Source organism: Neoarius graeffei, chromosome 8 (genome assembly GCF_027579695.1).
Source record: "Neoarius graeffei isolate fNeoGra1 chromosome 8, fNeoGra1.pri, whole genome shotgun sequence".
NCBI classification, from domain to species: Eukaryota; Metazoa; Chordata; class Actinopteri; order Siluriformes; family Ariidae; genus Neoarius; species Neoarius graeffei.
This window is the reverse complement of record NC_083576.1, coordinates 70,375,766-70,390,635: the sequence shown is the minus strand read 5'-3', so window position 1 is coordinate 70,390,635 and position 14,870 is coordinate 70,375,766. Positions and strand designations below refer to the sequence as shown.

Sequence of the window (14,870 nt, the reverse complement as noted above, 5' to 3'; positions counted from 1 at the left end):
ATTAAAAACAAGTCTCTTGTACCATATTAATCATTTTCACCTGGTAGTCCACCAAGAAGGGGAATTTTATTTCCAAATAAATTGCAACCTTTTGCTGATAAAATTAATGGTTTTGGGGTAAAAAAAAAAAAAGCCAAAAATCATTAGCCCCTGGAACCCTTGGGCCCTGCCCCCCTGGGCCATGGGCCCTGCCCCGGTTTTTTCAGACTTTTTAAATATTTTTCATTCTCATCCCTGTGAGGGTGACCGATTTGGGTTGTCTTCTGGCAAAGTGGCTTGGTGAAGGGGATACACCTCCTACTAACTTGTACTTGCATACGGTTGTTTGAACTGATCTTGGAATCTGCAGTTGTTTAGAAATTACTCCAAGAGACATTCCTGTATTGTGTAAATCTATGGTCCTCTTTCTCAGATCTGCACTGAGCTCCTCGGATGCGTATTGTGTGTTGGTCAGCCCAGTGAGTGCTGTCAAACAAACCCTTTTTATGTTGGCATAGAGAAGCTAAGAGATGTAGTCAGTCATGATCATTAACAGGAAATTGGCAAATTAAGGCATGTTGGAACTTTCAGCACCACCAAATTAATCATATAAGTGGATGTATGTATATTTTTGACCATGCATGTTTAATTTTGACCCTTGGTAATGTCAGAAAACCCAAAATAAATTAAGTCATGCACCAATTCCCCCCCCCCATTAAAGATGTATGTTGTACAAACCTACTGCCACAGAAATTAACAGTTCAAAGAAATCATTGAAAACCCAATATTGCCATGACATTCATGTGCCTCTATGCAGGGCTTTGAACCGGAATTTTTTTCCTATTGGTTCGTTCCGAACAGAAACGGAATTTTAACGTTTCCGGTTTTGGGTTCCACCATTAAATAGACGTTCCCGAACCGGTTAGAACAAAAAAATTTCGTTCCCGGAACGGTTAATTACGTTCCCTGTCAGCTGTTTAACAAATGGCTATAAAATTATGTCTCTGTCTCATCCAGCTTAAGCCAAATGTAGGCTAATTCTATTACAACCTTCATTAAATAAGACAAGAAATAATTCAAAACAATTATTATTTCAAATGTTGGCGATTTGGATTCTCAGTATGTCTTCCCAGCTACACAAACAGAAAAAGTGCCAAAAATGAAAGATAATTCGTTTAGTGTGTTACCAAAGGCTAGTCAGGCCCTATAGAGGGCTACCGCATGACGTCACCGCGCCGCGAGATTTTGTTAGGCGCCATATTGGAAGTACACATCTATGCAAGTACATACATTCATAAACTACAGCTGAAATGTAGCCAGGGCCGGTTCTGCCCTAATCTGGACCCGGGTGCAACATCGCGCAACCCCCCCCCCCCAAAAAAACAGTCTAAATCAGGACAACCATCACATAACTATAACTATAAACATTTTATATCAACTATTTTAACTAAATGGGCTATAATAAATAAGCCTGCAGGCAGCCACGGCGGGCTGCCTCAGAAAAGTAACCATTTGTCCTACCTTAAAACTCGTTTTGCATTTTCTGCCTCCTTTTTTGTATTTTCGACCCTCCGTTTATTTTCTTTCCTTTTCTGAAAACCCGATTTGTGTCCAGACATTTTGTTCTGCTACCAACGAACTAACTCGTCAGGTCTCGTCTCTCGAGTCCGCGATGATTCCCGTGGGAGGGGCAACAACTGATACATTTTTACAAACAGCCAATAGGGAGGTTGCATCGTTCAGGCTCTTCTTTGCTCAGACACTCAGTAATGGAGACGGGATAGCAGTCCACCTTCCCGCTCTCTCCATTCAGTCAGCGAACGTCACACAGGAAGTGAACCCCAGCGGGTCATAGAAACTTGCGCAGGAGAAGAATGACTATTTGTAGGCTACAGAAACTTTGAGGAACGAAATAAAAACCGGTATTAACCGGTTACCATTATTTTTAATAAGCGTTTCTGTTCCGGAACATAAAAAATAATAAAGTTTCTGGTTTCGTTTCTGTTCCATGTGAAATAGAAAAAGTTCCCGGTTTTCGTTCCTTGAACCGGTTCAAAGCCCTGCCTCTATGTAAGTTTCTGACTGCAACTGTAAATTCTGAGCTTTTAGCCTACAGTGTTGGTGAGCTCTTAAATTCCTGTGATTTGTGTAATTATGAATAAATATTTGAATTAATTCTTAGTGTCGTTCACCAAACTTTCTAACATTGTGATGCACACAAGAATGAAATGTCTATTATGCTGTACCCATTAAAAAAAGAATGCAGAACTCAGAATTGTCTTACTGACCCAAGTCTAGTGTGTGGATATAATATATGCCATGTTGTGCTATTGAGGTATTTCACCTGACGTCACAGGGTCACATGACGCCCCGGTGTCCGCCATTTTGAACGTCAAGCTAGCTAATGTCAACAACAGTAGCTGGTATGTTACTGTAGCAATGTTTACGTTCAGTCATTTGGATGACTGTTAAAACCTTTCAGTCTCAAGTTTTTCCTTTACTGGATTTACTAGTTTACTGAGCTAGCGCGCTCGGGGAAGCCGGCGGCCGGCTAGCACGAGCGCGCTAGCTCAGTAAACTAGTAAATCCAGTAAAGGAAAAACTTGAGACTGAAAGGTTTTAACAGTCATCCAAATGACTGAACGTAAACATTGCTACAGTAACATACCAGCTATGATGTTGTTGACATTAGCTAGTGCTAACAGCTAGTTGCTAATACACTACTACAACTACATCGACCCTAATAATATAGTTCTTGGTCATTGTCTGGTAACAGCAAATTTATAACGGGCCATGTCTCAACAGACTAAGAAGTTATTTCAATGACATTTAATAACATTTTGTTTATCCTGAGGACCGAAAGTAAATGAAAATGTGAACAAACCTTAGCTGTAATAAGATGGCGACCACCAGCTCCAGGGACGACCCGCTGATGTAGGCATGTTACCCAGCCTGACACAAAATATTTGGAGGTATCCAAACTCTTATACGCTTTCAGATCAATACCTGTGTATGGCGATGGGTTTTTAACGACATAGGTATACAGATCATGTGGGCCGAAGTCAGGTAAAGACGAGGGCTTCGTGTACTTCCGTACGTCAGTGAACAATCCTGGTGGAAGCAGGTAAACGTCGCTCTCTAAGCCTGCTAACCTCAATTTTTGCAAATACCTCTCCCTCTGCTCGCCCTGTAAATGCCCTACGTTGCTGGATAGTGAAGGTGTTTTCTGCATCTCGCTCCTTTTTCTTTTATGTTTTTCGTTTGTCGCCTTCCTCGCATTCAAACGGATTCGAGTTGTGCCGTCCAAAATGGCAGCATCACATGACTTGGTCACGTGGGTGAAATACCTCAATACTGTCAGTAACAGGCTGGGTGAGTCATCATAAACACACACACATCTTAAAAATGCACTGTACCTCGATTTTTCCAGCCGCTTTGCTTTCACAGACTGGACTGGTAGTGTGATAAAAAGGAATGCTAATTACTAATTTATTTTAAAACCCACAGCAAAGTCAGGAAAAATGTCTGGATGCTTGGTTTGCTTCGAGATTCAAAACGAACCAAAAAAGCGACATGCCTGGCCGACGATTAAAGCTATATTTATATAATAGGTTTTGTTAAACAGAATATTTCAGATTCCGCTTAGTCATCTCGGTGCACATCAGATGATGAGTATTGAATCTATGGGTTTAGAAAACCAGTGAAGGTCATTGACAATATAACAATGTTTGTTTGTAAAAGCCCCAGGTGCAGTTGGTGCCTTGTTTTGTTTAACCTGATCTTACTTATTGTGTCCGTATCAGACTCTTAACTGAGTCTAATAACGGCGTGAGTGGCGCTTCCTTAAAATGGAACTGAGTCAGTGCAGAAATGATTCAGTGTAGTTTCTCATTTTCCAGTTAATAAACTGGAACTAAAATACAGCACTTCTTGATTATACTGTAAATGCCATACACTGATTCCTGCTTTGTCGTGGTGTGCTGTGGTGTTCATATTCTGATTTGAGTATGTAAACCTGGTGTATGTCAATTTTGCAGGTTCTTAAGAGGCCAGAGTATTTTGGAAAGTTCGGCAAAATACATAAAGTGGTCATCAATAACAGTACATCATATGCGGGCTCACAGGTGAGTGTCACTTCAAGCACAGAAATGGTCTGGCATGTAAACCAAAATGTCTATCTCGAAATGAACAATGTACTCATTTACTCCGCAGGGTCCTAGTGCCAGTGCCTATGTTACATACATCCGCTCAGAAGATGCCCTCAGAGCAATACAGTGTGTTAATAATGTGGTAGTCGATGGTAGAACACTCAAGGTGAGCACAATACTGCAACACATGAGTTTGAGCATACTGACTGTGTGCCAAAGATGCAATTAATGAATAAGGAAAATGACGATTGGATTTGCATACACTTATTTTATGATCAGATTTGACCATACACAACTTGAATACTGGAAGTATTTGTGATATTGTGTTTTTGCCATATTGCCTACGATAACATCTCATGCAGAACATGCTGAATATGTTGAATAGATGGTTATTGACTCTTAATCAAGTTTTAAGTGAGAATCTCTACTTCCAGTAAATACATTTATTGAGCTAGTTCTTTTCGTCTTTTAGGCTTCTTTAGGAACAACAAAGTACTGCAGCTATTTCCTCAAAAGTATGCAGTGCCCTAAGCCGGACTGCATGTATCTGCATGAACTGGGAGATGAGGCAGCTAGTTTTACTAAAGAAGAGATGCAGGTGAGTGTGAAACCGTGTTTTCTTTATCATCAGACTATGCAGAAGTGACTGAACCAAATTCTTTGTGGTCACAAGTGAAGCGGATGAAATCAGCTCATCTTGTAAAATTTGTCTTAATATATTGGTAATGTGTCATTTTGTTCATGTAGGCTGGGAAACACCAGGAATACGAACAAAAACTACTCCAAGATCTTTACAAAGCAAATCCCAACTTTCTACAAACTTCAACATGTGGAGGGGAAAAATCTAAAAACAAAGCAAATGCTACACAAAGGTGGGATTTTCATATTGTAGTGAAGTTGCGTCTTAAAATTAAAATATTGGTTCACTATGTGGTGTAAAATCACCCTGTAAAGAAATGTACTCTCTCCCCTTCCTTCCTTTTCCACAGACAGAACAGTGGTGGTAAAGAAGGTTGGCCTTTATTACAAGGCTATGGTAAACTAGTGAATGGTTTACCTACAGAACATCGGAAGTCCCCGCCCCTTTTAGATTGTTTGACAGACTCGGATCACCTGACCCCAGAAGAGCCAGACTCTGAGCTAGGAACAGATCAAAACACAGGACTCTCGCACTTTCCTTCAGTTTTAGAACCTACCAGGTACACACTGCCTCACATACTTATGCATACTATAGATGTGTTTCCATCCAAATGTTTTAATAACTTTTAACCAAACAGCTGTAAAATCAAATATTCTAAAAAGAATATCACTGGATTACGTGATCAGAAGAGCTAAATGCATCATCAAACTAGGGATCGACCGATATGTTTTTTTCAGGGCCGATACCGATTATTATGGAATTGGGATGCCGATAACCGATATGTGCAACCGATAAATGTAAACATTATAATTCACATGAAATTAAACATAGCACACACTGACAAAGACCTTCATATCCATGAAATGTATGTTTAATTGTAAAATTGAACATGAAATTTTGTGCAGGGAGATGCCAGCAGCATTTGTACAATAAAGTCAAACATTAGTTAGAATAAAATGAGAAATAAAATAATAAAATAAATCTTCACCAATAAAAAAATAAAATCACTCCCTACTATATTACAGCTCACCATTTTCAGTGGAAAATAAATGAAAATACACTCTGGATTCTTTTACACTAAGAACTAAGTAAGACTTACCAACTTCAAGTAGTTTTTAAATAACAAATCAAGTGTAGGGAGCTGCCTGCAGCATTTTTTAAAAAGTAAAATCAAACATACAGTAAAGTAGGCTATCACTCCCTATCAGGAGCGGCTGCTCCTTTAAGAGTATATCGCTTTCCGAATCAGAAGCGCTAGCGAGGAGAATCACTTGCGCAAGAATTATAAATACTAGTCACACCTGGCTTGTTTAAATGTTCAAACAGCGCTTTATAAAGTTGCCTTGACCACCTCTCTGAATGGCTGTCATTCTACTGTTCAAGTAGAACTACTGACACATTCACAACATTTCCAGACGGGGATTTAAAAATGACTGCAGCCTACGTTATGCTGTTTCAGCGAGACTAGTTGGTTGTAGGCTAATTCAAGTGCTTCCTTCCGTAAGCTAAGTTTGCCTGGCTACACAGATGCAAATGGACAATTTTAACGAGTAGTAGATGAAGAATGTAAACATATAATGTTGTGCTTTTGCAACTTGTGTGTTTGTGACTTATTGCGGGAAAAGCAGCGTGTCCTTACCTTGATACGGGCGCCTTGAAACAGTTCAGAGTGTTTAGCTGCGCGTGTCGATTGGCTATATCTCTTGTGCCAAACAAATCAGATGTTGTGCTGGGCAGGACCTTGTTCTTGAACTCAGAGAGGCGAGTGCAGGAAAGGACGTGCAGTGACAGTCGCGTTAGGAACGAAATGGCTGCAAAAAGGCATGTTATCGGCATATCGGTGGAAATTATGGCCGATACCGATAACCCTAAAAATGCAGAATATCGGCCCGATATATCGGCCAGGCCGATTATCGGTCGACCCCTACATCAAACCACATCATATATTGGTCAAAATACTAGATATACACCAACAGACTTTAGTGTGCAATTTTAGAGAATATATTTGTTATCCCACAAAATCGAGTCGTACATGAGCCGATAGCCGACGAGGCGCATAGCACTGAGTCGGCTATAAGCAATGTACGAAGAGATTGAGTGGAATAACTGTTTTATTCTATCCATGTTCACCGGATTTTGAGAAACGGAGCATTTTTTGCAAATTAGATAAATAAAACTTTATACAAAATGTCCGACAAAATCATTTCCGCTTCAGCAGACTTCTTAAAAACCTATTGATGGCTGCACGAATTGACTTTTTAGTGGGTTTTTTTTTTTTTTGGTAGAAAGTGCCGTCTTGCTGTCGTGTTGAGGTATAGAATAGCTTTAGATGTTTTTAGTTAATTCTTCCTTGGACATTTCCATTATGCAATTTTCAAACGTGTTTGAGCTTTTGAACCAGTCTAAAAAATTCAACAAATGTGAGTGCTTCAACATGATGAATGTAAACAAACCGGCGAAATGACAGTAGTGATTTGTGAAAAATGCTAATAATTCTTGAAAATAAGCGTTTTTACCATCAAATACTTTCCATATTTTGTTGCTCCTTTTTTGTAGTATTTTTTGGGGTTTTGTTTTCAAGTAGTTTTTATTTCGTTCTCGGTTGGTTCAGAAATGCGTTCCACCATTTTGTTTTTCTCTACTCATGGTATATGAGCTGATAGCCTAGTAATAGAGTAGCCAATAAGAGTGCACGATTGCTCATATCCAGTGAATGTGGATATCATAATTTACAACATACCGCAGTACTGTTGAAGTCTCAAATCTGATTGGTCAGTAGGTGTTGGTTTGATTTTTCTATAATAGTAGCTTTTCTGGGTGCAAGGCAAATTACAGATTTATATAAATGTGCCCTTTCTTTGTCATTTCTATAATACCCACTAATTCAAATGGGTGCTCTACAAAATCCAAGTGTAATTACAGGCAGTTTTTTTTGGAAAATGTCTTAAAGAAAAATATTTGTTAATATGGTGAAGTTTTCTATAAAGAGAAGGTGGTGTGTTTTTTTTTTTTTTTTTTTTTTTTTTTCCCCCCCCCCAAATCTGAAAGGCCCAAAGTGGGATTATGTTGTGCCGACGTCCATCCCGGGAAGGGTACTCACCTTCTGAAATCAACTCCTCTAACAATTTTTGAAGGAATTTCACGAAACCTGATAGCGTTCTTTGTTATATGTTGGTAATACGCATATTGCAGTTTTGTTCACTTCAGTCGCGTTTTGCCAGAGTTATGGCCTTATAGCATAGATATAGTTGCCAGCGGGGGATATTGTACTCTCAGAGCACTCTTATTAATGTTTGTAGATGGAGTTTCCAGTATCATTCAAGTTTTCCATCACAGGAATGTCTTCAGGACCTTTTTTGTCTTAACTTTGACAGCAAAAAGGTAGCTAATAAGGAATTTCTGTTTAGTGCACTGGTGTCCAGATGCCCCCCCCCCCCCCCCCCCCCCCCCGAGGAGTAGTTTTGACCTTATCAAAACCCAAGGGCCAGAAAAACCTGCAACGTGGCCACCTATTATACGTACAGTACATTCTAACACCGAAGCCACAGACCAGTAAACATTTGTCCGCTTGTTGCATTTGGCCATTCCTGGTTTAGTGTTTACAGTCATGGATGTAGTAATGGCGAGATGCACACTTGATATCGTATCATTTATTTGAAAAATAATTTCTTTATTAATAAACCAGTTTTTCATTAAAATTGGTGACTGGAAACTCAGCTGCTATTAAAATGCAATATTGCATATCAGTACTTTTGATGTGAAATCATTTGATTTCATATACATCTTTGATTTTCTTTCAGTCCTGTTGATAAACCAACAGAACCTGTAAGTATAGGGAACGGAGAGAATATAGCACAGGTAAGAACTGCTCTTTACACTTTAGGGCGTAATATACTTGAGGAGTGTTGTCTTGTATGACGTTTCTTATTTTGTATGCATTTTTGCTTCCTCAGGTCCCAGGCAGTGACTCCCCTTCCCCTCCACCTGGGTTTTCTAAGCCAAGCCTGGCAGTGCCCATCAGCGTGGCAGAACTCGCAGCTCGCTCACCGTTTGAGGGAGCTCCTGCAGAGTCTCAGTCGCTATTCTCAGACAACAGTAACTTCAGACATCCGAACCCCATCCCCAGCAGCCTGCCCTCTTTCCCCAGCTCCCCACAGGGTGGTTCTGACTGGCCCATGACCCCTGAACCCCAAAGCCTCTTTACCTCAGGTACAGTTACTCAACTCGCTGTTTACATTGTCATTAAAGGGGAACTGTAGTCATTTTTAAACCTGCTTTATTTCTTAACGTGTTATTCAATTACGTTTTTGGTTTTATTAACCTTATTGTGACTCATATTGGCATATTATATTATACTTATGGGCCTTTTCGGTTTTTAGCCATGTTGAATGTAGTTCGTATGGTCCACGGCAGGCGTCGCTTATCCGCGCAATCTTCGAGACTTCAAACGTGAAGTGTCAGCATAGTCATTTTGAAAACTGTTTACACAGCGGCCAGATCATTCCAATTTAGATTAATTTCAAGATTTGCCAGCTTCGTCAGTGATGGAGATTATTCCATATGACTTCGAACCAACGTGGAGTAGAGAAGAGTTGGAAAGACGACAGGATAAGGATTAGTCCGTCACTCTGGTATTTACGTCATTGCTGTCGCACAATTAAAACGTGCCAGATCAGGCAGCTGGTGGGTTTTCAAAATAATAAATACATGCATGTATTTGTGATGTGATACTGAGCACATTTCCCACATAATCCTCACTAAGGTTTTGGACAGCGCTACAAAATGGTGTCCCCACTATAGAGTGCCCTATATAGGGAGTAGGGAGCGATTTTGGACACGAAAAACTTCCGGTTTGATTACGTCAGCATTCGAAGGAGGGTGCGCGCGTCTTTTGACAACGTTGGCAGATGTTGGTCACTTTTTGATTTCTGCTGTATGTTTTTACTTCCGTCCTACGATGTCTCGCACAGATCTCAACAAATCTCGTTTACGGCTGTTGCTTTGACATATGGACTGATGTATATAATTACGTAGCATATTTCAAACACTCATAACTTGCTATAGCAGTGACAAAATAGCTATCAGAAATGCATTCCTATATTTAATAAAATGAGAGAAATAGAATTTTAATGATAAAAAAAATTTGCCTTCAGTTCCCCTTTAAGTTTACCTAAGGTTATCTAAGGCTGGCCCCATACTAGAGGATAATCGGGCTGATTTTGGGTCTGATTTCAGGGTTTCCGCGGAGTCTTAAAAAGTCTTAAGTCTAAAATTTGATAATCCTAATTTAAGGCCTTAAAAAGTCTAAAATACGAGTATATTTTGCATTGTAGGTCTTAAATGTAATTTTGTGAAGTCTTAAATCCTTACGTCCATTTACCCCATTCGCTTTTTTTTTTTTTGTTAAATGCGTTGGTGATATTCATAATTAGTCATATAGGCTAGGCCTACTTAGTATCAGTAGGCTACACTGCAAACTACAAATGAGACACAGTGGAATCCGGTGTCTAGCCCGGTTGGCATGGTGATGCACAGGGCATGGTACGCGCGCATTTGGACAGTAGAGCCTAAAAGAAGAGAGGGAGATTGTCATGGTTTGTAGCAAAATGGGCAAATGCAAGTTTAACGACTGCTGGCTTGAACGCAATGATTTCGTAGACTGGTTAAAACGTGTACCAAACAATCCGTTTGAGGCGTACTGCACATTGCGCAAAAGAACACTCAAACTCGGCACCCTGGGTGTAAAGGCACTGGAATCGCACGCGAAAGCAGAGAAGCACCAGGCTGCCCATAAAAGTCTGCAACATTCGCATGCCATCACTCAATTTTGTTCACTGTTGTCAAGTCCAAGCACATCTCGAGACGGTGTATCAGCTAACTCCGTGCGAACTGCAACGATACAACACACAAACCGTACGGAATCGAATGCCTCATCCTCAAGTGATTTGCGGGATGTCTTTGGCTCCACTGCAACTTAGACCCCGTCCACACGTAGCTGGGTATCTGCTAAATCGAAGATATTTTTCTACGTTTTGGCCTGTCATCCACATGAAAACACATCAAAAACGAATATTTAAAAAAACTCCGGGCAAAGTGAAGATTTTTGAAAACTCCTTTTATGCCTTTTCGTGTAGACAGAGATAACCGGAGTTTTGCGTTTTAGAACGTCACAATCTGCGCCAAAAAAATGACGACAAATCTGCCCTGACGTCAAACGTGCGACCTTTGTTTACTGCAGAAGCCAGATTAAGCATGGACAAAGAGTAATGGATCGCAGTAGTGCCTTGAAAGCGTTAATTATTGTGCAGGTGCTATTTACATGTTTAATTTTAGAAGCCCAACTACTGATAAGATTCCCAATCAACGTTTTCTTGCGTCTTTTGAAGTTTATACTCCAAAATTGTGTTTAGAAGCAATTCTGTCTCCGAGTCTGTCCAGACGAACGAGCTTGGCGGAAGTGACGCCAACAGAGGGCTATTCTGATGTGATTGGGGGTAGGATTTGGGGAAATAATGCCATCTACAGGTTTGGAATACTTATGAATGTGATTGAAAATGCAGATGTTCGGTTATGTGTGGAAGGGATTTTTTTCGAAGACGAGGTGGTGTGGATAAAACATTTTTATAAACGGGGGGGGGGGGGGGGGGGGGGGGGGGAGAATATGTTCGGTTTTAAAAATACCCGGCTACGTGTGTACATGGCCTTAGTTCCTCATTAATGCAAGAGCGCACCCTAGGGATGTAATGAGTTCATTGGTGAATGATAATAAATTTTGTTATTTTGAAAGTAATTCAGGCTCTCCCAATTTTTTTTTTTTATTTATTTATTTTTTTTTTTGTGCGGCATAAGTCTTAAATTTAACCCGTTATGGTCTTAAAAAGGTCTTAAATTGAACTTGTTCAAGCCTGCAGAAACCCTGGATTTGGCCTTTCTAATAATTGTGGGGTGTTCCCTATTTAAGGCTCGTCAGAAGCAGTTATTTGCCCAAATAATCCCGTATAATGAGGGGTTTACAAACATGTAAATCTCAAATGTTTGCTATTTATGACTAGAAATTGTGTAGTGTGAAAGGAACAGCGTTGAAATATTGAACAGAGAGCAAGCTAACTGGGAAGCCTTCTCAAACTCTGAACAAGTTTCGATGCGATCCCGAGTCCCCAGAATCTCTACTCTGAAATCATTCAGTATAATTGCTAAGTATGCGGTCCTGCGTCTCGATTGAATCATCTGGTGTGCGAGTTCTTGCGATTTAAATCTGTCATTATGTCTGGTCGCCCACATTTTTTAAAATCGGTTGACCTGAAAAATCCTTTTGTGTGTACCAAGTCTAGAGTAAATGGCTGAGCCCAGCAGAGGTTCTCTTCCAGCTCTGGGATTTGACCACATGACCATCCAGTCAGGAGAATGGAACCTTAACCACTGAGCTGCCACTGCACCCAGATTAGCTAACAGTTTTTCCTGTTCATAGCTCATCATAATGACCCCTAGGAATCATTATGACCAACATTACTAACAACCTGCATAACAAATTATTCAGAAAAGTAGGACAAGAAGTTTTATATTTTATTTTAGCAAGATGTAGGATCAACATTTGGAATGAAATGTAGTTTTGTGATTTACAAGATTATGCCGTAAACAAGCAGTTTGCTGATGTTCTCTGGATATTTTGATCTCGTAACTGTCTGTTAACACCTGTGATCTGTATTTAATATATACGTGTGAGAGTGTCTTCATTTGCGCTTGTTGATTGTATTAGTTATCCATGATATCACTTCCAATCCAGGTATACTTGTTCATTATCTCTGACTCTGTAAATTTAATATCAGGTTCCGTTAGTTACTCTGTTAAACCCTGACAAGCTGTCAGTCTGCAGTACTTGAGACTGGGCTGTTTATTTTGGTTTTGATTAATGGTGCAGAATCCTAATCTCTCAACATTTGTGCTGTACATGCTAACAGATTTGATTAATCTACCAAATACCATCATGTTTCATTGACTGTACATAAGATTGTCTTGAAGCGGAAGCTGTGTCCCACACATGGACTGGTTGGACAGAAATGCAGTGCCAGCTCATTATTTAGGCCAGTGGTTCTCATAGCCAGGGGGTCTGTGATTTAAAAAAAAAAAAAACACATTATCATAGCTTTTTGAATGGATTTATTCCAGTTTATTCATTCAAAATCAAGTAGGCTTTCAGACAAAATGGAATCTAATGACAATTTTAATAAAAATGTGTTCTGTAAGTGGAAAGTTCAGGAATAAACAGCTCAAGTAAATAGCCCAAATATTCTTATATACTTTTTATTTAGGCTGTGCAAAACGGTTCTCTGTTCCTGCTGTGAGCTTCATCTTCAGTCATGTCATTAGGTCCTGTCTCACAAGGACATCTTTCAGTGACTGACTTCTTACTATTATCTCATCTCATCTCATTATCTCTAGCCGCTTTATCCTTCTACAGGGTCGCAGGCAAGCTGGAGCCTATCCCAGCTGACTACGGGCGAAAGGCGGGGTACACCCTGGACAAGTCGCCAGGTCATCACAGGGCTGACACATAGACACAGACAACCATTCACACTCACATTCACACCTACGGTCAATTTAGAGTCACCAGTTAACCTAACCTGCATGTCTTTGGACTGTGGGGGAAACCGGAGCACCCGGAGGAAACCCACGCGGACACGGGGAGAACATGCAAACTCCACACAGAAAGGCCCTCGCCGGACCCGGGGTTCGAACCCAGGACCTTCTTGCTGTGAGGCGACAGCGCTAACCACTACACCACCGTGCCGCCTCTTACTATTATTACTTAGTAAAAATAATAATTTCTTATTATTATGTAATAGGAAACTAGATTAACTTGTCTGCATGATTAGGACTGAAATTGGATCACTGTCTGTATTCTTTCTGAGAGAACTCTATCTCTTTTCAAATAATTGTGGACCTCTAGCTGATGAATACTGAGATTCACATTTTCTTTTGCCAGATTAAATTTTTAATAAATGTCCATATAGGAACATGGCCTTTAAGTCAGGGGTTCTCAACCTCATTTACTTTAAGGCTCACCTATTCATGCTTGTAACGAGTTGGGACCCATTTAAAAAAGATCACCAATTATTTTGGCTCATCTATTCTATTAGAATCTAATTGTAAAGTATATTAACAGAATGCAACCTCACGCCCTGTTACAGATGGGAGCCCAGGAATTAAAGGAACAGTCCACCGTATTTCCATAATGAAATATGCTCTTGTCTGAATTGAGACGAGCTGCTCCGTACCTATCCGAGCTTTGCGCGACCTCCCAGTCAGTCAGACGCGCTGTCACTCCTGTTAGCAATGTAGCTAGGCTCAGCATGGCCAACGGTATTTTTTGGGGCTGTAGTTAGATGCGACCAAACTCTTCCGTGTTTTTCCTGTTTACATAGGTTTATATGACCAGTGATATGAAACAAGTTCAGTTACACAAATTGAAACGTGGCGATTTTCTATGCTATGGAAAGTCCGCACTATAATGACAGGCGTACTAACACCTTCTGCGCGCTTCGGCAGCGCATTGATATCTGAGCTCCATATCAATGCGCTGCCGAAGCGCGCAGAAGGTGTTAGTACGCCTGTCATTATAGTGCGCACTTTCCATAGCATAGAAAATCGCCACGTTTCAATTTGTGTAACTGAACTTGTTTCATATCACTGGTCATATAAACCTATGTAAACAGGAAAAACGCGGAAGAGTTTGGTCGCATCTAACTACAGCCCCAAAAAATACCGTTGGCCATACTGAGCCTAGCTACATTGCTAACAGGAGTGACAGCGCGTCTGACTGACTGGGAGGTCGCGCAAAGCTCGGAGAGGTACGGAGCAGCTCGTCTCAATTCAGATAAGAGCATATTTCATTATGGAAATACGGTGGACTGTTCCTTTAAATAAAAGCAAGCTGTTTTTAATTGTAAGTATGGTATTTTTAAAACTGTATGGATGTGCCAGAAGCCAACATGAAACCATGCATGCAGGGCATTCTCACTCAAAAGGGATTAATAATCCAAAACTGGAGTTTGGTCAATTAACACAAGAACTCATTGTCATGTTTGTGTACAGCAAACAAGTAA

The 14,870-nt window shown here is 40.3% G+C and overlaps 1 protein-coding gene across 5 annotated transcripts in view; it reads left to right on the top strand.

The window, feature by feature from the left end:
• The window catches only part of cnot4a (CCR4-NOT transcription complex, subunit 4a), a 32,423-nt gene that overhangs the window by 13,075 nt on the left and 4,478 nt on the right, over positions 1-14,870 (top strand). For all 5 annotated transcript variants that reach the window (XM_060928145.1, XM_060928143.1, XM_060928144.1 and 2 more), the window contains exons 4-10: positions 4,017-4,103; positions 4,192-4,293; positions 4,600-4,725; positions 4,875-4,999; positions 5,117-5,326; positions 8,568-8,625; positions 8,721-8,976. In XM_060928145.1, the coding sequence (XP_060784128.1) occupies positions 4,017-4,103; positions 4,192-4,293; positions 4,600-4,725; positions 4,875-4,999; positions 5,117-5,326; positions 8,568-8,625; positions 8,721-8,976 (964 nt within the window). The remainder of the gene's footprint in view (positions 1-4,016; positions 4,104-4,191; positions 4,294-4,599; positions 4,726-4,874; positions 5,000-5,116; positions 5,327-8,567; positions 8,626-8,720; positions 8,977-14,870) is intronic.